Source organism: Macrotis lagotis, chromosome 7, assembly GCF_037893015.1.
Source record: "Macrotis lagotis isolate mMagLag1 chromosome 7, bilby.v1.9.chrom.fasta, whole genome shotgun sequence".
Lineage (NCBI taxonomy): Eukaryota > Metazoa > Chordata > Mammalia > Peramelemorphia > Peramelidae > Macrotis > Macrotis lagotis.
Genome location: NC_133664.1, coordinates 190487697 through 190514850, shown reverse-complemented (window position 1 = coordinate 190514850; position 27154 = coordinate 190487697). Strand labels below are relative to the sequence as shown.

The 27154-nt window shown below is 32.8% G+C and overlaps 1 protein-coding gene across 2 annotated transcripts in view; it reads left to right on the top strand.

Annotated features, from left to right (window-relative positions):
- Window positions 1–23997, top strand: part of LOC141493240 (solute carrier organic anion transporter family member 1B1-like) — a 71423-nt gene extending 47426 nt beyond the window's left edge. For both annotated transcript variants that reach the window (XM_074194315.1, XM_074194316.1), the window contains exons 12-15: window positions 1786–1970; window positions 5556–5620; window positions 17783–17900; window positions 23415–23997. In XM_074194315.1, coding sequence (XP_074050416.1) covers window positions 1786–1970; window positions 5556–5620; window positions 17783–17900; window positions 23415–23610 — 564 coding nt within the window. In that variant the 3' untranslated portion in view covers window positions 23611–23997. The remainder of the gene's footprint in view (window positions 1–1785; window positions 1971–5555; window positions 5621–17782; window positions 17901–23414) is intronic.
- Window positions 23998–27154: the final 3157 nt, after the last annotated feature.

The following is a 27154-nucleotide window of genomic DNA, read 5'->3' as shown; positions in this document are numbered from 1 at the left end:
ATATATATATGTGCTTGTTTGTGTATGTGTCTAATATTATGACATTTGAATGTAATTTGTAAGTTAGAGACCTTCCAGAAAGTAGGAAATCAACAATAATAAAATTAATGTTCTAGATAAGCAGCAATCCTTGAATAGAAAACTATTTTTTTCTAAGAAAGGTTCTACAATGAGGAGTTAATCAGGGATAGGAAAAGAAATGTGTTTAGTTAAGTAATTACTCTCTTAATTATTTATTAATATTGACTTCTATTTAATAATATATGAGTATTTTCACAAATCTGTTTTTAGATACAATGAGTAAAAGACAATCTTGAAACTTTCATTGAGTTAAAAAACATAAATTATATACTTGTAATAATAATCAGGACTTATTTGGTTATGGTTACTTACTCTTATTGAAGAAAGAAATGGCAAACCACTCTAGTCTCTTTACCAAGAAAACCCCAAGTGAAGAGCCAGACGTGACCAAAATCTCTGAACAACAAGAATTCATGCAAGTAGCATAAAGAGATAGAGCAGTGTAAGGGAGAGAGATTAAGGACAGTTGCAAGTGCAACTGGGCAGAGAAGAGCAGCAGTACCAGGGGTAAAGGTCAGGTTTATAAAGAGGAGAAGCACACATGCATGTAGTAAGAATGGGGAAAAGGTGGGAAAAAGGTAAGGTAAGAGTTGGGGAAATTCCCACCATCTCAGTGATTTTACAGCTAAAGGAGTTGAGATATTTTCATCTCAATTCCCCTAATATGCCTTTTCCATGGGATAGCCATTGGGTGAAATTGGGAGAGAAGAAAAAGCATTTATATTGAATCTAAGACATCTACATTTCTGAGGTTGAAGTGCAAGATAACAGTGGAAAGGAAATCAGTTTATTTCTCTCAATATTTCTTCTTTTTCAAGAGTAAGAATAGGGGTAGCTGGGTTGCACAGTGGATAGAGCACCAGCTCTGGAGTCAGGAGTACCTGAGTTCAAATCTGGCCTCAGTCACTTAATAATTACCTATCTATGTGGCCTTGGGCAAGCTACTTAACCCCATTGCCTTGCAAAAATAAAAGAGTAGAGATGATATTTCCTCTTTTTCAAATTTCTTTTATTCCCAAATACTACCACATCGTTTGGCACAGCAGTGAGTCAATAGTCCTCTTTAATAAGAAGTAGATGAGAACTAATAGGTAAAAATTAGTGAGTGAGTTACAGTGAAATTACCTAGAAATGAGGTGTTAGGGATGAGTTAAAGAAAACTATAAACAGGTTAAATCATTTAGGTTAAAATGACCAACTAATGGTATTTGATTTGAATTTTAGACAATACATGGTAACTTTCTTATGACCCTTCCTTTATTCTCTATGTTTTGTTTAATTATGAATATAAAAGTAATAGATGCTTCCAACTATTTTTCAATAATAGATCAGAATATAGAGAATAAAGGAAGGGTCATAAGAAAGCTATTAATCTTATGAATCATCACACTGAAGACCACTGAACTGGGATTAGGAGACTGAATTCAAATTCCAATCCTACTACTTATTATCTCTATCAACCTGATGAATTCAATTCTCTCTGAGTTTTAGTATTCTTATGTATGAAATGAGGATTTCTTTGGCTTTTTAATCTCCAAACTTTAAAACAACAATTTAGAGATGATATCTACCTGAGGAGATTTTAGAAATCTCCAGTATTTAGTTTAATTGATGCATTCTTCATTTTTAAACATAAAGAAATATTTTGTGCTCTATATTGTGTTTTGTAAGTGCATTTATAATTATTTTTTAAATTATTTTTAGGTCTTCCATAACTGTAGCTGTATTGAAGCAAGCAATTTTCAGTCCAGAAACATCTCAGCTCATTTGGGCCAATGCTCAAGGACAGACGATTGTTCAAGAAAGTTTATTTATTTTATGGCAGTGCAAACTCTGAGCTCTTTCTTTGCGGGATTAGGAAGTTCCTCTAAAGTGATATTGGCTTTCAAGTAAGTAATGTAAAAATCATCATTGTTTGTATGACTTTACAAATAATTCTATCATTTATTAAGAATCAGAAAGATATATCAATCTTATTTATTTCCACTAAAGTAAAGAAAGGCTGGATTGCTAGAATTCATTGTTTCATAAGAGTTATAACCTGGGTGGGTCCCCCACCCACTAGAGATATTGGAGGGGGAGAGGCATTGTTTGCTTATTTGCCTGGTTGTTTTTTCCTTTGTTATAAGAGGAAGTTTTTCCATTATGATCAAAATCCAAACTCTGATGTCAACATTAGCTGGTATAAGATCTTTCAAAAAAAATTGTGGCTCTATTTTGACTGTTATATCATCATCATAATATACTTTTCAAGAAATATAAATGATCAAAGGCTTTTCAGAAGCTTCATTTTCATATAATGAATACATCAGAAAAGAAATTATGTAGGTACTGACTATATGGAGCAATAAATGACATCATTAAGACTAAACCTAAGTATAATCATACTGGAAAGTAACAAACTGGTTGATTGTTTGGTAATCTATTTGAAATTAGCTCATTTAAGAATTGGGAATATGTACTCTAGAAAAAAAGAAATTATCATGAAATATTAACGCTTCTTCAAGCATTTTCAAGGTTCATAACATGGAAAATGGACTAGATATCTTCTTAGCTTCCAGGATGAACAAGTTATCGTTGCTGACCAGCAGATTTAAGTTTGTTGTTAAAAAAAAAAAAACACTTTCCTAAAAATTAGAAAAAGAACAACTTATTCAAAACTGGCTACCTCAGAAAACTATTCATTTCCTTCTCTTTAGAACTCTCTCTGGAGAAGGAGTTCTTGTGGTTGGATAAAAAAAGCCTTCTGTGATCCTTTCCAATCCTTATTCTGTAAAGCTGTATAAAATCATATATTTGTTTAACATGAAGGTAAAAATTAATACCAAATTAATTGAATTGAAGGCATATTAGGGGAATTAAGATGAAAATATCTCAGCTCCTTTAGCTGTAAAATCACTGAGATGGTGGTAATTTCCCCAACTCTTACCTTACCTTTTTCCCCACGGTTTCCCCATATAGTAGCAGTCACCTTTTCCCTTGTAGAAGAAGTCATTTAGCAAATATATATTAAGCATTTATTAAGCTCTAAACATAATAAAGGCTTCAAAAAATCCCTGCCCTCAAGGTGTTCACATTTAAATGAGAGAGGCAACACATATAAATCAGAGGATATTGGCTAAGTATAAAATTGATGGACATAATCTTAGGATATGGCACTGAAAACTAAACAAAAACAAGAAAAATCTCCTGTAAAAAGTGGCAATTCAACAATCCAGGCATGAAAAAAGAATAAAAAGTCGCTGAGAAGGAAGATTGCTTGTTGTGGGAGAGGAGCAACAAATAGGCTGCAACATAGAGGGCACAGAGAAGAGAAGAATGTTAATAAAATTGAATAAAAGAATGAATTGATTAAGAATTTTAAATTTTAACAAAAAAAGATCCTAAAAATAATAGAGAGCTACCAGAATTTACTGAGTAGAGTATTAGGGAGATATGTGTATGTGTGTGTATCTATGTGTCAATATGTCTCTGTGACATAATCAAACCTGCAATTTAGGAAAATCACTTCAGCAATAAAATATGTGATGAATTGGAGAGAGGAGATACTCCAGACAAGGAGAACAGTCAGAAATCTAAAGTGATATTTCAGGAGAAAGCTAATAACCTGAAGTAATGATATTTTTCTATGATCAAGAGGATATGTACATGAAATATAGTATAGAGCAGGTATAAAGAATGTCTAGCCTAGGCCCTTGAAATCATTTAGTCTGGCAGCAAACATAGTGTAATTTTTAAGTTGATAATGTTTTATGGCCCATGTGAATGATATTATAAATATCCAAATGGCCCTTCACAGAAAAAAAAAGGTTCCCCACCCCTGTTGTGTGGAAAGAAATTACAATATCTGGCAATTGTTTTGGTATATAGGGTGAATGGGGTTATTGGAGATAACAGGAAGGTTCTGAGCCTGTAGTAGAGGAAATATTGGATGGAAAAATATGCTCTATAATTAATCTGTTCCCTCTACACTGATCCCTATCCCCATCCCTAAGTTATTGACATGAGGTAAAAGAACTTTTAATAGAAGTACCTTCCCCTCCCTGGCTAGAATTCCCAGTAAATCTTTGCCCCCAAGACAAAACAAAAATCCCTGCCCCCATCAACAAAACAATGGATCCATAACCTAGCCAGAAAGAATTAAGTCACTAAGCTATTGCCCCTCATGTACCTCATCTCAGTTCTCTGAGCCACTCACTCTCCTAACTTTAAAAGCTCACTTTCTACTCAGTTGAGTTACTTGACCTCCTTTGTGAAGCTAGTCCACTCTTGGAGAGTATGACCCTCCCCCCCCCCATCAAACTCTCTTGCCTCTATAACTTTCCTTATTACTTATTCTCTAATGACAGCTGCTGCTGTTGCTAATCTCTCTCCCCCTTAGCTTCTACCAATCACAGCAATACTTAATAAGCCTTTTTTGCCCTAAATACATGTGGATCAGAGCTGGTACTTTCATGAATTTGTCATAGTCAAACCCAAAACTAGACCACCCTAAAACATTTTCAAAAACATTTTTAAACATCATTTTAAAATTGCTTCAATTGTTCCCCCTTGATAATATCTAGATTACTGAAAGGACCAGGTACTAATAACAATAGAAATTGGAGAAAGAGAGACTTGATAGTAAAGAGAATGAATTCTTATTTAGGCATGTTGAGTTTAACATTCCTATTACGATCCAATCTGAATTGCCCCAAAGTAACTGATAGACTGAAGTTCAGGAGAGAGAATAGAACTAAATAAATATATCTTGAAATAATTTACATACAAATGAAAATGAAGCCCTTTATCAGTAAGAGAATATAAAGAAAAAGCAAAGAAATGATGAAAAGGATGTTTTCAGAAAAGAACTTGGAAAGAATTGATGCAATATGGAGTCAGCAGAATCAGGAAAGCAATCCATGACATAAGAACAATATTGTAAAGATAGTCAACTTTGAAAAGCTAAGTAACTTTGAATAACAAATGATCCACCTAAATTCCAAAGGACTAATGATTAAAACAAACTGTCTCCCGCTATACAGAAAACTAATTGACTCAGATTAAAACATCTTTTTTTTTCCAATTTTTTTCTTGCTTTGAAAATTTTGAAATATAGTTAATGTGGAAATTTATTTTATATGACTACAATGGGTTTCAATTTTCTTGCCTTCAACTTAGATAGGATATGGTGAAGGAAAGAATTAGAACTGAAAAATAGGATAAGAATCTCTGGATTAAAAAAAGGGCAACAATGAGTCAAAGACAATAATTTTTAAAAAAGCAGATATTCTTAGTTCCTTTGGAATACTTAAAGACATTTTCAGTCCTGTCTTACATATGCCAATCAATTGGAATTGAACTGTTTCAGAGTATTTTATAGCAGAAGATTTGACCATATTGCATTGTATGTGAAATTCCACCAAAAGTGATGTTTGTTTCTTATATAATTTAATAATCTGGAGTTATTTTACTACTCTATGTTTTTCTTTCAGGAATGTTGAGCCTGAACTGAAATCACTTGCAATGGGTCTTCATTTACTGGCTTTGAGAACAATAGGTATGAGGTATATATGTGTGTGTACTTATGCATTATTACAAATTCATCATCACTAAAATGTTTTATAAATTGAATGCAATAAACAATTTTATATGGGGGAAATACATTTGAGATTAGAGATACTAAGATTTTAAAAGATATAATTTGTGTCCTCAAGAGCCATACAACAAAATGAGGAGAGGGAAGTACATGTACATAAATATGATATACAATAGAATGTGATAGAGGTAAAGTATGGATCCAAAGTGTTCTAAGAAGTTATTGGTTCAAAGTGATGAAATCAATGAGGGTTTCATGGAGGAGATGGCTGCTGAGATTACTCTTAGAAAATGATTTCAATAGTCTTATGAAGAGGAGAAATTGAATTTCCACCAAGAAAAATAGCCTCCAGAATACACAGGTAGTAAAGAGTAAGGCATATTCAAAGGACAGCTAATGATCAAATTTAGTTAAACAAAAAGAGTGCAAAGAGAAGCAGGATAAGTAAAGGTGGAACATTTGCTTAGAGTCATGTTGAGTGGCTTTTAAAACTCAAGCTGAAGAGTGAATTTTGTTCTAGAAAGAACCAATAAATTTTTTTGAGCAGGAAAGTGACCTGATCAGATCTATGCATTGGAAAGTTGATGGTATTTTGGGCAAGTTTGTAAAGGACAATTTGGAGATTAATATAGTAATTGAGGCAAGGATTTATGAAAGTCTAAATTTGAGTGCTTTGAGTTGAGATAAGGAGATGGATTTGAGAGGTACAAAGGTCAAGTCTTTCAGCTGATCTGATATGAGATTGATGGAAATGGAAGACTCAAAGATAAATAGTTTTGAACCTAGATGTCTTGGGGGTGATCAACAACAGAAATAGTAATATTGTGGTGAGGGGAAAAGTCGGAATAATTACAGAATGTCAGAGCTGACATGGATCTTAGAAATCATATAGATAAGCCTCCCTTGTGATTTTTTGACACATATTTTCATTGATGCTCTTTTCAAAAAACTACTCACCCTTGTAACGAAGAAGTAAAAATAAAGCAAAACAATGAATTGGCTACACATAAAATGTCTATTTCTTCTGCATCTATAATCTACACACTTTCTTCAGAAAAAAGGAAGACATGGAGTTATATTTGCTAAATCTTACAGTTTCATAATTGGAAGGGACCTTGATACCCATTAATCTAACCCAAGGATTTCCAAAGTACAGCTCATGGATAGCATGTGACCTGCAGTGCAATTTATGCAAACCCGCCTGTTACCATGTTAAAAAAATAAAATAATAATTTGCACGGAAGGTGTATTAGATTTTTTAATTTCTTCACTAACAAATAATCTCATTGAAATTAATTTTCTTTGGTGTTTTAATGTTTTATGGACAGAACATATCCCATTAAATTTTCAATCGATCTGTGGGATGAGTTCTGTCTGTACAATGCAGACAAGTCACTATGCACCTTTGTACTGTTGTGTTGTCCCTTTGTTGTATTGTGTTTGCTTTCACACTTCGCACCTTTGCTAGTCGTATTTATGATGTATGTGTGTTCCCCCACTTTCTAAGAAGTTAAAAGTACCATGACTTTTTTGTAGTACTTGCTAAACCTAAGGTAAGGATACAAAATATTGTATTAGTGGACAGTATTTTTTATTCTGGGTGAGACCCTCAAATAACTATTTTATTTTAATGTGGCCCAAAGATAACCTAAATTTTGGGCAGCCCTGTTCCTACCCATGAGAAAAGAGAAATCCTCATAAGATTATACTTTTGAAATTGTAATCAATTTGAAGGTACTTAGTGAAGATGAGGAGCCATTATGGGCTGTCTATAGCTATAATTGTTTTGTGACTTTCACTTACATTAAGCCTTCATTTTCATCTTTGCAATTTCTGTCCCTTTCTCTGAGTTCTGCCCTATTCAGCCAAAGACAATAAGTCTGATTCCTCTTTCCTATTTATTCAAAGTTAGCTTTCATTTCCCATTCTTCTACTTTGAGTCTTCTCTTCTCTAGAATAAACATACTCTTGTTGCCAAGTCATGGTTGGTCACTGAATTGATCAGAATTTTTATTAAGATTATTTTTAAGATTTTCTTTTTCCTTTATGTTATTTTTGAAATTAAATAAAATGTCCATCTTGTTCTGTTGATTTACTCTTAATCTTTAAATATACTTCTTTCTAACAATCCCTAAATTTTTAATATTCACAATCTCTTATACCTCAACTCTTTCCAGTTACATTCCTATACTAAAATTTGTTCAGTTATTCCCCAATGTTTTCATATAAGTTTTTTGCTATTGCAAAAATCACTACTATAAAATCTGTGTACATTTGGGATCATGGCTTTGACTTCACTTAACAGATGGGGAAAAAAATATATCTTAATGCAGAAAAAAGTACATCTAATAAATGTTAGTGTTAGATTTTTAAAAGTTTTTTGAATTGAAGTTCCCCATCATTCCCACTATGCCAAGCATTTTGGAAGGAAAATTTATGAATTTTGTTTTGAATATATTGTGCTTGAGGTGCCAACATATATAATCCAGATAGTTCCAATGTAAGAAAAGGAGTTTAAAAAAAACTAAAGACCATTGTGATTGGATGAAGAAGGACTTGTTGAAAAGTATAAGAAGACTGAAAGGGTAGAAGAATTAAGGGCTTTGAATGTCAAATGGAGCATTTTATATTTGTTCCAGGGTCAATAGAATTAGAATTTGTTGAGGAAGTGGTGGAGGACATTTGAATGAGGAAGAGGAATGAAGGAGTTCATAGTAAATAACTTCAATTTTTCTATAAAATATGAGGCAAGATTCTCAGCTGAGAGATTAGGAGGAGTCATAGGAAGTTTGAGGATGGATGCAATATGTCTGGAAGAGAAGCTAGAAAGTAAGATAGTGAGCTGATTAAGGGAGGTTTAGTAGAAATGCCTGCTTAAGGTTATAAAACATGAATTTGTAATGAATCCAGTCAGAAGAGTTACATGATTTTCTCTACCTTCATTCAGCAGAATATATAGAGTTATCATGGTGAAATGGTGGGAGTAATCCAACACTGAGGCTTGACTGGGCATTATTGGTGATAGGATAAGGGGACTAGCTATTCAAGAGAGGAGCTCAGTGTATAACTGAATTGGTTCACCAACAAGTCAAGACAAAGGGAAAGGAAAGAGTTGTTGGTGCAGGGGAGGTGGAATGAGAGAGAACTGAGGGTCCAGGAACTGAACAAGTGGTAACAAAAAGAAAGACAGAGAAAAAAGTGAAAGGTCAGTTGATTAGAGCCAGATAATATGCAAAAAAAATTATAATTTTTTTCCCTCATTAACTATTCTAATTCTTTCAATTTCCTCATTTTATTGTTATTGCTAACATTTCTAGAACAATATTGAATGAGGTTGATGATAATGGACATCCTTAATTCACCTCTAAACTTATTGGGGAGGTTTCTAACTGATTCCCATTATGGATAATACTTGCTCTTTGTTTTATATATATTTTTTATAATTTTAAGAAAAACTTTATTTATTTTGGTGCTTTCTAGTTTTTAGTAGGCATGAGTGTTATATTTTATCAAAAGCTCCTCTCTTGAATAGCTAGCCCCCTTATCCTATGTATATGCATATGTATATGTGTGTATATAGTCATCACTATTTGAACCAATTCAAATAAAGTGAAGAAAAGAATTGTTTACCCTTCCATTTCCTTCTCTGTCATAAAAGATTTTCCTTGCTAGTCTTTTTTGTGATATAATTTTCCCCATTCTTGCTCTTCCTTTCCCCTATTCTCAATGCATTCCTCTTTCTCACATCTCCATTTTTGTAAATCAGTCCAACATATTTGACTCACTTCACAACTTCTGTTTATGTAGACTCCTTCTAAATTCTTAGGAGTTACATCTAAAAGTTCTTAGGAGTTACATCTATCATCTTCCCACATAGATATATCAACAATTTAAAAACCTTATTAAGTCCCTTATGATTTATCACTCATGTTCACCTTTTTATTTTCTTCAATCAGATTTGAATATCAGATTTTCTATTCAAAACTGATTTTTTTCATCAGGGATGTTTCCCTATTTCATTAAACTTCCACTTCTCCCCTGAAGAATTATACTCAGATTTGCTGAGTAGGTTATTCATGGTTGTAATGTTACTCATTTGCTTTCAAAAATATCACATTCCTAGCCCTCAAAGTTCTTTATACTGACAGTTGCTAAATCTTCTGTGATCCTGACTATAACTAATGTATTTGAGGTATTTATTTCTTAACTCTTTATAATATTTTCTTCTTGATCTGGGAACTCTGGAATTCAATTATAATATTTTTTTATTTTGAAATCTCTTTAAGTTAATTCTTTCAATTTCTATTTTATCCTCTGATTCTAAGATCTTGGGCAGTTTTCCTTTATAATTTCTTAAAATGTAATATTTAGGTTCTTTCTTTGATCATGGCTTTCAGATAATCCAATAATTATTCAATTATCTCTCCATCTATTTTCTCAGTAAGTTGTTTTTCATTATTTCTTTTATTTTTTCCAATTATATGCAAAAATGGTTTTCAACATATATTCTTTTGTCAGATTTTGAGCTTCATATTTTTCCACAACCCTCCCTTACCGTCCCCAGCCCTGGCAGTGACCAATCTATTTTAGGTTGTACATGTACAATTGTGTTTAATATATCTCCATGGTTAGTTGTTTCTCTGATGAGGTATTTCCTATTTTCTTCTATTTTTTTACATTCTTCTGACTTTTTAAAAATATTTCTTGATGTGTCAAAGACTAGTTTCCAATTGCCAAATTCTAATGAATAAGGAATCATTTTTTTATTAAACTATTTTGGGCTTTTTTTGGCAAGGTAATGGAGTTAAGTGACTTATCCAATGTCACAAAGCTAGGTAATTATCAAGTGCCTGAAGCCGAATTTGAACTCAGGTCTTCCTAACTCCAGGGTTGGTGCTCTATCCACTGCACTACCAAGCTGCCTCTTTATTAAGCTTTTTGACCTTTTTTTCTTTTTTAGTTAGTTCTACTATTGAAGCAGTTATTTTCATCAGTATAATTTTGCATCTCTTATCATTTCAAGAATTTTGCTTTTTAAGGCATTTAAAGCATTACTTTCTTCAGTATTTTGTCTTTTTTTTACTAATTTTCATAATTCTTTTCATAATTTTATTGCATTGCTCTTATTTCTTTTCCCAATTTTTCCTCTACCATTCCTATTGAATCTTTAAAAATCATTTTATCCCTTTCTTTAGTTTTTCTGTGCATTCTCATTGAGCTTGCTTTCAATATGCATTTTTCTTTGCGGTTTTACTTGTAACTGTTTCCCAAGTCATTGTCTTCTGTATTTGTTTTTGAATCTCTCTGTTTTCATAGTACATTTTTGTGGCCATATATTTTTGTTGCTTGCTCATTTTTTTCAGTCTGTTTCTTCACTTTATGTTCAAGATAGTTCTGCTGTCCTGTAAGGGCTAAAGAGCATTAACCAAATGGTAAAGAGGTACAAAACTTAACTGATAACTGCTTAAACAGCAGAATTGGCTAAAAAGGAGAAAATGAGGTTAGGAAACTTAATGAAGAAAATAATTCCTTAATAATTAGAATTAAGCATCCTAAACTTCAAGCTTTTCTGTTCAGATGGAATTTGTAGGTTAAGAAGAGAGATGTGGTAATTGTTCTCCTGATCTAGCTTTAACCAAAAAGGGCCCCATTCTACTGTAGCCACAAGTACCACCACCTTAGAGCTTTGACCTCAAGTGCTTCTCTCTATCTTGGAACTGCAACCTGAAACTGGGTGTTATCAATGGAGGTGCCAAATAGTACCTGGTCTTGTCCCCTCTACTAGAATAATGATTTCCTATAATCGTTTTTTGAACTACTTATACAATCCACCTAATAACTCTGGTCTTCGAGTTCCTAAATCTGCTGCTATTTCTGTCAAAGCCACATCCGAGGTTCATCATTGGTGTTTCCTCTGTCTGTACCCTGAGCCAGCCCTCATTCCAATATCAAGGACCTCTCCTTGCAATCACCCAAGTTGTATTGGGCTGGAGAAATATCTCATTCTCATCTTTTGCACTATGCTGCTCCAGAATTCTATTTGAAGCAGTATATTTCAAAGGTTTTTTTTAAGAGGAATGTTGGAGAACTTGATTATAATACTCTCTCTTCTTTTTTCCTCTTTACTCTCTCGCTATTAAGAATTGTTTCCCCTAAAATTAATCTGAATTCTAAATTATTTCAGTTTATATAATTTCACACATATCAATAGCTTCCTGCAGAAATTTTTCTATGATTCCACTAAGAATTTACTTCTTTTCTGAAGTAGAAGGAATTCACTGTCGCCTTCAGGGGATCAATTACTGAACTGGGTACTATGTTAGCCATTAGCGATACAAGTAAAAAAAAAAAGTCCCTGCTCCCAAGATGTTTATTTTTTATAGGACAAAGTAATATATATACATACATACATACATATATATATAGAGAGATATAGATATAGATATATATAGAGAGAGATAGATTAGAGATAGAGATAGAGAGAGATAGAGATGATATATATATATATATATATATATATATATATATATATATATATATATATATATATATATATATATATATATATATACTGCTCTAATAACTCAAATCTTCACCAGGTAATCAATTGGTGATTTTTTATTTAGTTTGATTTAACAGAAAAAAAGATAAAAAGTCCTCTCTTTAGAAAACTGGTAAAAAAAATATAAGTAAGCTTCACACAAAGCTGAGGAGTACACATTCAATCCTATTTCACTTTCTTCTGTACACCTTGTTCAGCTTATGTATATGTCTTTTTTTTTGTTTCCCATTCACATCAGAAAAGTATTTAATTAACAGTTTCTCATTATGTGGCAAGTGTCAAAGGAAGGGGAATATAGTGTTTTCAGCTATATGGTAGAAGAATTAGGCATATTTAGAAATGTTTGTTTGGTTGGATCCAAATGATTTAAAGGTATCATGTCAACTGGGATTTTTCTCCAGTTGATTATTCTGGGGACCAGTGTTTTGCCCTATATTTTTTACACTTTTGAATGAATAAGTCACTTAAATGAAAATGTATGTGTGATATATTTTTCAATTAATCTGTATCTTTTAAAGTAAGTTTAAGTGATATATAATCTTGACAGAAGCATTAAATCTAACTCTTTAAAGATAAAATGATATATGATTCTGGTCTCCTCAAAATTCCAGAAATATTTAAGATCTTACTTATTTCCTATAAATAAAAGACAAAAGAAAGAAAACAGTTCTTGCATTCATGGAGTTGACATTATACTGGGAGAAAACAATGTAGATAGGTAAATAAGCATGTAGTATTCCCAAATGAATTTGTGATTGTGTGATTCAAGAGTTCCTTTCAATGATAGATATCACAATTATTCCATGCCTGTCCATCTTGCAGGACACTTCATGTCCTTCCAAATATGTTTCATGATTAGCCCACCCAATATATCAGAAGATTTTGTGGCTTTCCCTCAGAATTATGAGTAAAAATAGAGCACTCAGATTACTCAACCGTTCATACCTGGGTCTTTACATATCTTTTCTTGCTATTATAAAATCTTTATTTGTTTTCCTTACTCTTATTCTTCTTTATAATTCTTCAATGTTTGTATATTGCAAAATGCTCATACCCACCATGAGTCTCTATTTCTCTCTTTATAATATTCATTTTTAGTTCTTTGGAGGCAGTGCCATCAAATATCAATACTAGCAAAATGTCAGTTTTGAAAAAAAAAAGTCATAACTTTCGTTGCAAGGATTGAAAACAATCCCACCCATTACTCTTTTTAAACTTGAGGCCCAATTGATGGCCCATATTTATGATCTGTTTCATATATATATGTATATATATACATATATACATATATAGATGTAAATGTAGATATGGATATAGATATGGATATAGAGAGATAGAGATAGAGACAGAGACAGAGATAGCGATAGATTGGATATAGAGATAGAGACAGAGATAGGGATAGAGATAGAGATAGAGATAGAGATAGATTAGAGATATAGATATAGATAGAGATAGAGATAGAGATAGAGATAGAGATAGAGATGATAGAGATAGAGAGATAGATATATAGATATATGGAATCTTTTTACATGTGTGTGTGTCTGTGAGTATGTATGGAATCTTTGTCTAACCTGGATCTCTTCTGTCACAGTGGAAAATACCTTTGAGAAAAATAAATCTCTTTGTTTTTCTGCCTCACATTACAGTTATTATTTTGAAAAGTCCTTAAAAAGTCACTTAAAGAAATCTTTCCCATCTTCCAACGACTCATGAATGATATATACAAGGGAGGCAACAAATGTAAAGGACCTGTAAGGTAAAATTCCACAGCAACATGAACTGTTTTTGATCATAAACAAACATTAAGCTGAATAGGATCTCATAAGCCCTATATCTTTCAGCTAATGGTAAAATAGTAAAGATGTGATTCATTATAGAATATCACCTACAAAAGTAGATTTATTCCTTAATATACCCTCATTAATTATGTTCTCAATTCATCTATAGAAAACTCTTTTAAAAAATTTGGAGAGAAGGAAAAGCAGATATGTAGATTACTGTTCTCTTAGTCACACTTTTTCAGTGTTAATCACATCTAAGGGTTTTTTTCACTTTTAAATTATTTTTTTCAAATAACAAGCATTTATCTTCTCTCCATCCAACTCTTCCACTCTTGGGGTGGGGGGGACAAAACCCGTCCTCTAAATAGTAAAAGGAAACAAATTCCCATGTTCCTCATATCCAGAAATATAACTCTGAATATCTAATCCATCACTTGTCTTTCAGAAAGTGGGTAGTATTCTAATATTCTTAACTATTGATCCTATGGAATCATAATTGATCATTATATTAATAAAGGCTTTTAAATCTTTCAAATTGGTTTGTTTTTGCACTGTCAGTATCATAATATAAGTTGTCCATCCAGTTCTCTTTACTCTGTATTAGTTCCAAGTGAAGTTCAAATGAAACCAACTTGACCCAGTCCTTTTTCAATTTGTATAGATTTTTTTTCTTGCCCCCCCATGAGATAAATTCCCCATATGCTTTCCTCGATTTTTTCTTCCCTAGTGAATACTCATCATTTCCTATAGCACAATATTATTCTGTCATAATCTTATATCACAGCTTGTTTAATCATTCCCCATTTTATGGACATCCCCTCAATTTCCAATTCTTTGCCAACACCAAAGGGAGCTCCTACTTTTTTTCACAAAAATCCTTTTCTTTTTCCTTTGATCTTTTTGGAACAGACCTGGTGTTAATATTGCTGGCACAAAGGCTATGCACAATGTTATGGACATTTGAGTAATGTTCCAAATTAATCTCCAGAATAATTGGACCGATTTACAACTCCACCAATTGTTAGTATATCATATTACTTTCCCTCCATCATTTGTCATTTCTGATAGTTGTGAGGTACCATCCCAAAGCTGTTTTTAATTTGCATTTCTCCAGTCAATACTTATTTAAAGCATTTTTCATAAACTATAGATAATTTTGAGTTCTTAAAACTGTCAATTCGTATCACTTGATCATTTGTCAATTGGAAAATGGCTTTTGTTTTTATAAATTTAACTCATTTCTCTGAGAAACAAAGCCTTTATCTGATGTTTGCTGTAAAAAATTTTGATAATCTTTCATTGCTATGGTTTTAGCAAGAATTAGTTTCCCTGATTATCTCATTTTATTAGATCTATTTTTGCTTTTGCTTTGTCTGAGATCATGACTGATACAGCTGCCTTTTTTGTACTTTAGCTGAAACATCACAGATTCTGCTTTTAATTCTGTTTGTGTCTCTGTTTCAAATGTGTCTCTTGTAAGCAACATACTGTTGGATTCTAGTTATAATATTTTAAACTCTTGCATCATTTCTTCTAAGAATTCTAATTGATCTTGTGGGCTAGGTGTAATTATTTGAGGTTTTGCTTGTAGTCATTTGGGAGATATTTTGACTTGGACAGCAGCATCTCAAAACTATTTTATTTTGCTTAATTATTAAGCATTTTGCTCTGAATCCTTTTTGCAAACCTAGCTAAAGGACTCTGGGAACTGAATTAGTATCCTGACTATTCTCCCCCAGGGGAACTCAGGCATCCACATTCTGCCCTATTATAAAAGACTGTTTAGGATTCTTGAAATTATTGTAATTTTGAATACTTCTGGGAAATCCTGCACTGAAGGCTCTGGGAAAAAAAAAATTATGTCTTCAGTGCTGCTATACAAAGGGCATTTTTTATATAGTTGAAATGCTGTCCTACCTCTGAGATCTTGGCCAAATCTGTAATCCTGGTTGAGCACTATTTCACATTTTCTAGTCTGGAAACATCTTTAAGGCAAACTTGTGATCTGGGCTACAAAGATAACTTACTATAACTTCCTGTTTGATTTACTTGTCAATCGTAAGTTTTTTATGCTTCTAAGATGTGTGTTGGGGATGCAGATCTTGTCCATACTACTTTCTCTTATTCTGACATGATGGTTATACTCTACCCCAAGGATTTTTCCATGTCACATCCTTCACTCTTTTATATACCTTTCATATTGGTTCTCCATGCCCATATAATTATATCACAATAATTTGTAGTATAAATCTCATCTAGACATAGTTGGTCCAATGTGATTATTATTCTCACTTTTGTTCTCATTTTTTTATTGCATTCCTTCCTTATTTATTTATTAGTATAACTATGTTGTGGCAGGTAGAATGTCAGCCCTAAAGTCAGGAAAACCTGAGTTCAAATCGGACCTCAGAAACTTACTAATTGTGTAACCTTGGACAAGTCACTTAATCTTGATTACCTCACTTCTAGAACTATTTCTATTTATCCTAAATTATATCTGGACACTAGACCCAGATGGCTCTGGAAGAGAAAGTAAAGCTAATAACACAGCACACTTTACTCAAATCTAATTCACAAGCATGTCATGGCATCAACTCCCTGATGCTACGGTTTTCTTCAAAAATGAAGGACAAATCATCATCTAAGACTATGATACTGTAACATAGTATGTTGGTCCATGACCTTTGGTGTAGAAAATTTTGTGCGAATTTTTTTCAAATTTTTTTTCCTTCTGTTTTTAGTCCTATTTATTGAATATCGTTTACATAGTTTTTCTTAGTTAAAAAATTTACAGTTTTTAAACTGCTTCATTCTCCATGCATTGCTCTGTTTCAGGAGATGTTAATGTCCATAAATATTCATCATACTTTATAAAATTTTGCAAACGAATTTATATTGATCTTCTTGTTGTGGAAGTTAATTCCATTAGTTAAACAACTGAAGGAAATTATTAAACCATGGGGACTTAATTTGTTTTCCTTTTTCCATTTAAATTTTTCAGCTTTGTTTTTAAATTATATAGGTTATACAAATAAATGTCAATGGTGAGAGAGCATAAGGGAAATTGAAGCACCAGAATAAACCTCATATAAAAGAATCAGTAAAATTTTATGCATCACCATCTAGGTTTTCTGTCTATCTTTTCTCTCTCTTTTCCTCTTGCTCTCTCACTCTTTTCTTCTCTTACTATCTCTTGCTCTCTCCCTACATTCATTCCTTCTTTTCTTCTTTCCTTCCTTTCTATTTTCATGAATCCTACTTCATGACCACATAATAATAGGCTCCTGATTTTTTTTAATAAGGAAAATCTTTTGGCACTGTTCAAATCATACTTTATAGATATATTTTAGTCTCTAACAAGTCCAGAAATAATCACTGACACTTCCAATATAAACTAACTTGTCCTAGTTTTCTCATACATTTGGGATTGAAAGAGATAGAATCAATAAATCTGTTTTGTTATTAAAATTTAACCTATTTGAATATAACCCAAATAATTCAGACATATATATTCTTTAATTCAGGGGTTATTAACCATGGTGCACCTGTTTTTAAAAAATATTTTGATAAATGTTTTTATATAATTGATTCCATTATAATTTTACATATCTATGTTTTACTCAAAATGATCCAAGAACTTCAAAATGTTGCCAAAGGGGGGTTCATCACACATACACACACACACACACACATGCACACACACATGCACACAAACATGCACATATGCACAAGTTTAAGAAACCCTGCTTTAGTTTAATATTTGGTTATTTGTTGTTACAGGAGGAATTTTAGCCCCCATTTATTTTGGAGCAGCAATAGATACATCATGCTTGAAATGGTCCATTAATACCTGTGGAGATAAAGGGGCTTGTAGAATATATGATTCCCTATCATATAGGTAAGTTGATATTAAGCGGTTCTATAAATCACTTAATTTTTTTTACCAATGACTAATTATTCCAAACAAATGAAATAAATATCCTCTCACACTGAAGGTCATGTTCAGTTTTTTCATAGTTTGCCTGAAAGAGCTGAGAAAGACCAAGTTGAGTGCAGTTTATTCCCTCTTTAGAAACCTTAGATGAAAGGGTTATTAGAGAACTGATGACAATAGAGAATTATATTCACTATATTTTCCTCAGAACTATTGATTCAAAGAAGTGATGAAGATCAATATTCTTGGGTTTTTTTCCCCACTATGTTCTATTGGAAAATCTAATTGTAATTTACATTTATCTGATACTTTATGGCAAACAAAGTACTTTCACATTAGCTTCATCATCTTACTTTAAAGATTATTAGAAAAAGGCTAGGAATTAAATATAAATATCTGAATAATAAAATGCCTGAATTTTTTTTGTTCTCCAAAAAATGTATTAATCAACCTTTCAATATCTTGGCTTCCTTGTAACTGGAAATGGAATATAGTTCTACATACCTCAGAACATTGTTAATTAACTCAATTTAATTCAATATTTGTCAAGTATTTATAAATGCAAGATATTGTACTAAGTTCTGGGGATGTAAAGATGAAAATGACAAGTTTTTGTCATATTAGTTACAGACTAGAAGAAGGATTGAGAAAACTTAACACATCAGTTTAACATAAGTAAAAAATTAATATGTTCCTAGAAGTCAGAGTGATAAGGAAGCATAGATCAATTCTAGCTGAGGGGAACAGAGTAGATGAAAATAAATATCAAGAAGGAAGTAAAACTGGAGCTAAGTTTTGGCAGAGGTGTAGGATTTTAGCTAACAAAGATGCAAGATTCAAGGTAGCTAGAAGAATAAATTAATGAATAAACAAGAATTTATTGTGTGTTTTTTTATCTGTCAAGTATTAGGATAAGTTCTGATGATACAAATAGACAAAAGTGAGATAGTGCCTCCTCTCAAGGAGCTCTGTGAGAGATAAAGAATAAAAGGGAGTGTATTTTCATGCTTTACAGACAAAGCTGGAACTTCTAAAGGTACAAGGATAAGAAGGGTAAGGCGCATAGGTACGTAGGAATTATCCACAAACCAAGTAATGGAGTGAGAGGGGAGAAATTTTAGAGATGGTTAAGGTTTGATTGGTTTTCAATCTCCCTTAGATTTGTGACTCTCATAAATTCATTGTGGCCCCAAGGATAAGAGCAGGGATAGAAGTAGGACAAGGAAGAAGGGTGCAATTTTACAGTCTTCTTGGGACTGGTGGGAAGAAGGAAGACTAAGCATGAAGAAAACAACCTCCTCCCCTTACCTTCTAGGGTAGAAAAGTGAAAAACAAACAGTCCAGTTTAAATAGAGTACACATTTGAAGGCAAAACACTTTACTTAAATGAGGTATTATCAAAAAACCCTTAATACTGAACTAATTGTGTCAAAGTTGATGTTTACCCTCAACCTACAAGCAATAGGAAATTGAGAATAGAATTCATATATCTATAATACCAAATCAAATTCCTTTTTGTGGATCAGTATAAAGGAGACTCAGTCCCTCAATTTTTTTTATTTGTTTAAGGCAATGGGGTTAAGTGACTTGCCCAAGGTCACATAGCTAGGCAATTATTAAGTGTCTGAAGTCACATTTGAATGCAGGTCCTCCTGACTCCAGGACCAGTGCTCTATCTACTGCGCCACCTAGCTGCCCCTAGTAAATGAGACTCAGTATGGTAATAATGGCAGCAAGGATTGCTTACAAGGAATATGTGTTAACCACAATTGTAAACATAAAAAGTTTGTAGCCATCTAGTTTGCAGCAAAAATTGTATTATGCATAACCTTTATTACATGATGTGATAAATGATGAATTCTCTAGAAGGCCAAGTATAATGAATGTAGTTGAAGTATCTTTTTTCCTTAAAACTAACAATACTAGCATTTCATTTATAAAGAATGACAAGTAATAGATAGATTGCTCTCTTACAGATTAGATCTCTCAAAAAACTCAGTAAGAAATTAAAATTCTGATGAGATAAACCAATATCTAGCTATTTGGCCAAAAATGAAAATACTAAATACAGGTCATTGATTCAGACTTTCAATGGATCCAGGCTCTCATTGTGATAATCCATGATAATTTGAATATATATGCATATACATTCAAACATATATAGAGAGAAATAAATATAGATATAGATATAGATATGTTTAAATCTTGCCTCTGTACCAGCTGATTCAACATGAAAAAAAATCAGGTAATCTCTCTGATTCTCTATTTTCTCATATGTAAAGTGGGGATAATTATACCACCACTAATCAAATGCCCATCACTGAAGATCAAATGAGATGTCCCAACATACTTCCTTTTTCCTGTTAGGAGCATTATCATCCTTCCAAACAGTCTAGTGCACAACCTTGTCCCTCACTTCTCCTCCTATTCAATCAATTGTTAAATATTGCATATTTTGACTTCAGAACAAATGCTTTGTGAACACTAAGGAGTTGTATAAATGGCAGTTAATTCACAATCCTTTACTTTTCTGCTTCTACTATTGTCAATCTCTTTTCTCAACCTCTTTTGCTGGATGTTTCTCTCTCTCTCTCTAGTGCCATCTCAGCATGATTATCCCTAGGTCTTTTTTTTCTGCACTCTTTCTTATTTAGAAATCTTTTCTTCTCTCAGGGATTTCAGAGTCATTTCCATACAGATAACTACCAGATCTATGTGTTCAATCCTAATCTCTCTCCCGGACTGCAGTTACACATCACCATAGTCCATAAATCATAGAATTTAGTTTGGAAAGGACCTCCATGACCATCTAGCTCAACTCAAAATCCAAAAGAAATCCTCCTATAACATATCTGACACGTGCTCATCCTAAATTCACTAGAAGGGAATTCACTGGAGGGAGTTATAACTTTACCCTTCTCTGTTCCTCAAGCACTCAATTCTCTACAGCTGAAGTTCCCAACCCAAATTAATGGACCACAAAGGGAAATGAAAAATTTGTCAAGGGAGAATGGAGAATACTTTGATATCTTTTTTTGAATTTATTTCCAATTAATAAAGTTATAATGTTTGTGCTATACCTTTGCTATACTTTTTACATACTTAGCTCTTGAATTTATTTTCCTTCTTATTGAATTGGAGTTACTAGAAGATTTACTGAACTTCAAGGGATACTAGTAGTGAAACAGTTTGGAAACCCTTGTACTACACTCAGGGATGGAGTCAATACAAACCTTTTCTCTGGATTTTCCAACAAGTATGTCCCATGTTTTATGAACTTTTATGCAAATCATACAATCTCAGTTTGAAAACTTCCAACAAGAAGAAATCTCCCTTTTACCGAAACATCCAATTTCACTTCTAAATGTTAAGAAGTTCCTCACCCCCAATATCAAACTTAATTTGCCTCTGAAATTTCCAATAATTGCCCCTGGCTCTACATTTGGAACTAGATAGGTTAAATATAAGTCTTCTAGATTACAGCCCTTTAAATACTTAATATACTTACCATGTCCTTCCTCCCTGGACCTTCTCTTCTACAAGTAAAAACATTTTTCCAATAACTGTTCATTTGATCTTCATTCTTATATCACATCTTCCTGGATGTACTATTGCTATCGCAATATTAATATATTCAAAATGTAACTCCTCTCCTTTGAACTCATACCCTGTTTCCATGTCTGTCCCAACATACTTCCCTATTCCTGGTAGAGGAACCACTATCTTTCCAATCACTCTGGTGCACAACTTTGTCCCTCCTCTCTCCTCCTAGTCAATCAATTGTTAAATATTGTGTATTCTGACTGGAATTATTTCCTTGCCTCACTCTCACTTTTCAGTCTTCACAGTCAGCTCATTTATTCCTTGACATGACCATACCCTTATTTAAGCCACCAATCATCTTTCTACCAGACTACTATAAAAACCTCATGATTGATCTGGCTTCTACCAGTCTCTCATCCTCAACAACCTCTATAATTTTCCTAACTCTAACAAAGTAAATGGCAGATTCCTCTAATATCAGTTCTTAAACTGGGGTCTATATATATTTAATATACTGATAACTGAATTTCAACACAATTTCTTTCTTCTGTAAGCTCATTTATGAATTGAAAAAAATATTCTGAGAAGAGTTTCATAGACTTGACTAAACTATTAGAGTCTATTTCACCAGTTAAATTGGTATTTCTAAAGCACAGATCTGATTATATCATTTTCTTGTTCAATAAACTCTTATGGCTCCCTATTAACCCTAAATTCAAATGTAAAATTTTCTGTTTGTTTTTTAAAACATCTCATAAACCAGTCTGCAACTACCATTTTTAGTCTCCTTACACCTTAATCTCTTACATACACTCCAATTGAGTGACATTGGACTCTGTTCCTCAAACAAGGAACTAGCATTTTGTCCCTCATCATCTCTGCCTCTTGGCTTTTTTTCAAGTCTCAGCTAATACACCACTTTCTATAAGAAGTCTTTCATGATTTCCCTTAATGCTAGGGCTTTCCCTACAATTTATAATTGATTATTAATAGAGCTTGTATATGAGCAAGTGATGTACTATTTTCTACCTCATTAGACTGTGACATCTTTGAAAGCAGAGAATGATTATTTTTTACATTTTTGTATCCCCTTACACCAACCACAGAGTTTTCTACATATAGACACAAAGTTTACTGACATCTTAAATTGATAAAAAATTTTATTCTTAAAAGTAGTCAGCTTCTTTTGAGCTGACTTTCACTGAAAGCCATCAGATTCCAGTTCTACTCCTCTTGAATCTGAATTCTATTCTGTCAAAATTTAATATGTATTACTACATTTAGTTTTGAATTTGTACTTGCTTCCTCTAAAAATTCCACTTATTTTCACTTTGGCAACTCTTCTTCTTATTGGTCAAACTCAGGTCCAGAATAGCAATTTCTCTTTCTAACTTTTTGAAGAATTTCAGATCACTAAGGCAAGTGAAAAAGTTGTATTTCCTTCATCCCCAAAAGGCACTTAGTCAAATTATAGGATGATAGATTTAAAGTAAACCATGGAGATCTTTTAGTCTAACTACAAAGAAATTAAGACCCAGGAAAAATGAATCTCAAAAGGCATATGAGTACTAAGTAGGAGAGCCAGGATTTGAACCCAAGTTCACTGACTGTAAAACCAGGACTCTTCTTCCTACATAGATTCCAAATCGTTTGAAATTCTCTGAATCCTATTGTTTCTTCTTTGGTGCCAATTTTGTGAAGTTTCCAATTCTTCCTAAATTGATTTTTAAACTATCCTTTCTATAAGCAGTTTCAATAGTGTGCCTGAGCCATTGAAAGAGAAATAAAACACAATTCTAAACTATTATCATATTTTAATTTTATTATTTGTATATTTAAAATTCATTGTAAATCCTCTTGAACAATTCTATATAGTCCACAAATTGTTCCATTTCTTTAAATTTTAAAGTTGTATTTTTTTATTTTCTTTTGCAGAAAGATCTTCTTTTCCTTGATTTTAGGATTAGGACTACCAGTGATCTTCTTATATATCATATTATTCATGATTATGAAGAAAAAATATGGTGAAAACAACACTGGATCTTCTAATAGTGGGGGCATAGATATGGGTGAATCATACATTAAAGAACCACTAAAAAGGCTCCCTGAGGACAAGGAAGCATACATTTAAAAAAAGTTGTACTGGTATTTGTTCACAACTAAGATTCCTTTGCTTTCTTCTTTAAAGAGACCCCAAAACATCCAGAACCAAAATATTAACTAGAAACAGACATTTACTTCAGTTATAATGCTCTTTTTAAGCTGAAATTGTCTGTTCCTCTTCAGTGAAAATAACTACAATTTTTTTCTTATAAAACATTAATTAGTGATATAGAAGTGATAATGACACAGAACCTAAAAGAAAAATGAAGTGGTAAAACATGTCTTACTGCTGTGTAGTTCCATGATTCGGATGAAAGTATTTTGTTCACAACCATTAAAAACCAAAATAACTTGTAATATTTAATAAATAATTGAAAGAGGAAAATTTGTTCAGTCAATTATTCATTCTTAAGAATTAGTCAAGTAGGTAGCTATTCTTTGCCCAGTTCAAAGAAAAGAAAAAGAACCCATGGTAAAAGTAAATTCCTGTTAACCAAGAAGATTCTCTTGTTTGACAAACAACTCATAAGCCAATGTAAGGAAATGCCATACACTATGAAATCATGTCTTTCATTTTCTTTGCACTGGGATAAAACCAAAACAAGACAAGAGCATTGAAAGAGATGTGATTGAAAGAATAAGCATTTTTGAATTTTTTTTATCTTCATGGTAAAATAAGGGCAGAAATGTTTGTAACTCCTTTTGATTGCTTTCCCATTCCTTGAAATCAAAAAATCCTGATCCAATATTACTCATTTCGTGGTATCCATTTACCAATATTAACTTAGTTTATTCATAGAACAACAAAAAAGATTTGCTTGCATCCATCCCATACCTCCCTCATTAATGTCTCAAATTCTACAATCAAAGTATATGGAGCCATATCTGTCAGTCACATATAAACTGAGATAAACCAATAATACAATGTAAAACATTCATGATTCAAGGATTGTTGATGATTTGTTCTACCTACATTCTAAAAGAGATGTTGTGAACTAAATATACAGAATGTGGAATTTTTTATGTAGTCAATATGAGAATTTCTTTTATTGACTATACATATTTGTTGTAAGGGTTTTGTCATTTTTTCCAAAGAGAAGGAGACACAAGGCAAACAAAATATACTCTTATTTTAAAAAAAGAAAAATTAATTTAAAAATAGAATAGCCCACCTCAATACAAAGTGTTTTCATTTCCCTGTTAAGTCTTCAAAAAGAAACTGGCTATCTACTTGTTATGGTACAGATTCCTTTTGAGTATTGGTTAGACTAAATGATTGCTGAAGTTTCTAGCTCTCAAATTCTGTGATCCATTCCTAATCAATTATCACCATAACACAGTTGTTTCTCAAAGTTGTATACAAAGTCAAAATCCATGAAATGTGAGCTATCTTTAGTAGCTCTGCTACAAAATCTTTAACCCAAAAGTTTTCCTGCACCTCAGAATATGGGTGAAGAGGCAACTCACATTTCCAACATTATAGGACCCCCAACATCTTCTGCTGGCATTATCACACTGATCACACCGAGCTTAAATCTTCTCTGTTGAATATATTGTTCTACAAATTTATTCTGGTCCTCTTACATAATTCTCCATTTGTATTTCACTTCTTTTTCTGTTCTGTTTGGCAAGTGATTTCAGCTAGGCATTGCTCCCTGCTATATCTTCTGAATTCATCTCTTTAGAGCCAAGTTAGCTAAGCTCAAGTCTTCAGTCAGAAGATCATGGGTGAAGTAGTAAGAAACATCACAAGTGTTTATGCAAGTATGTAACTACCCATGATCAGTCCCATGGGCAAGGATTGATATGATGTAGCAGGAATATGGTGGGATCAAGATGTCAGAGCTCTGGGTCTCTCCTCTATTATCATATTGTTATTACTAGGAAGATTCTCAGGGACTGAGTTGAAGAGGGATCTTGGAGCCTGTGAGTATGAATGACCTAGACTAGGAGCCCCCCCCCTCCCACTATTGATTACAAGGACATTGATAGAAAAGCTTACTAACCTTACATATTTAGATTAATGGAATTGATAAACTGATTAAATTCTATTTTTGACTAAATGAAGTCGACTAAGCAAATTATTGAGTTCTTAGAAACTTGCCCAACAGGAAGATTTTTTTTATTAACCTTTACATGAGCCTGAAATTTGGCCAATTTTCCTATATATGGTGGCTAGAAACGTACTGAGAGCTCTTTAGATATAACTATCCAAAAAAATCTAAATTAAAGTCTGAGGATATTAGATCTTTTCTTTTCTAACCTTCCAGGTCTTCTGAGGAGTGCTGAAATTAGGATTCCAATAGTCATAGAATCCCCAAGATCTTTTCTGGTTTGTTTGGTTATGAATTTGGGTCTGAATAAAAGGTAGTCTGAAATATTCTCCACTTGCCTATTCTTATCTTTGCTATTCAAATTCTAAGTGCTTTGATGCTTTGACTGCTGTGAATTACTGTTATGATTTTAATGCTTTCATAATGGGATAGTACAGCATGGTACAAGATATTCCTGTACTTCTTTCTGACTGCTTCTCATTTTTTTTTCTTTTTTGCATGCCAGTCTTTCTTAGTCACACTTTGACTTGACATTACAATCATATCCATTAAATGGAACATTGTACTGCAGACAATTCTTGCTATAAATGCCTTAGATATAATCATTCACTCATTTACCCAGGGAACAGCTATTTATGCTGAGCGAGGTAAAAGAATTCTAGGAGCTTATATTGTTCCCAGTCCTCACAATCAGAAAGGACAACCTTATTTATCAATAACAACAAATACATGCTAATAAAATACAATAATATTTGGCAAATATTTCTTATGTGCTACTGGGGAAGGGGAAGGTAAGCATTTATTACACACCTCTGCTATGTGAAAGTCACTGATGCTAAGTGTTTCATAAATATTATCTAATTTGATTCTCACAATAACCCTTGAAGGTAGGTGCCATCATTATCCCCATTTTATAGTTAAGGAAACTGAGGCAAAGATTACATGACCTGCTCAGGGTCATGTAAATACAACAACTGTGGGAAAAATATTGAAGCAACTTCTCTGGTGGCTATGATGGGGAAGGTAACTCATCCTAGAGACAGAGCCATTGGAATTTGAACACAGACAGAAGTATATTTTTTTCTTTATCTCTCCTTTTTCTTGAGGTTTCTCATGATTTTTTGTGAGGAGAGAGGATTTATGATTACTCTCACAACAAGATTATTGTAATAATATAAAATAAATAAACCATAAAAAGAAAAAGATAAAAGAAAACAGACACACAGAAAGGAAGTATCTTAGGTCAGAGTCAGAATTCATGTATTTGCAATTCCAGGTCTAGTGCTGTATCCACTGCATTACCTAACTTTCTCTATGTAGTTACCTCCTGCTTGATTTTTTAAATTAGGATTCCCAGAAATTTTGTGCAAGCAATATTAAAAGAAAACTGATTCTAGAAACAAGACAAAGTAATAGTGTTATACATTTAGAGCCTAGGTGGATAGCAGCACCCCTCATGTCCCTGGTCATGCTTCTAGCCTATCCCTCATAACCATCATCCAGGGAGAGGTAACGCTT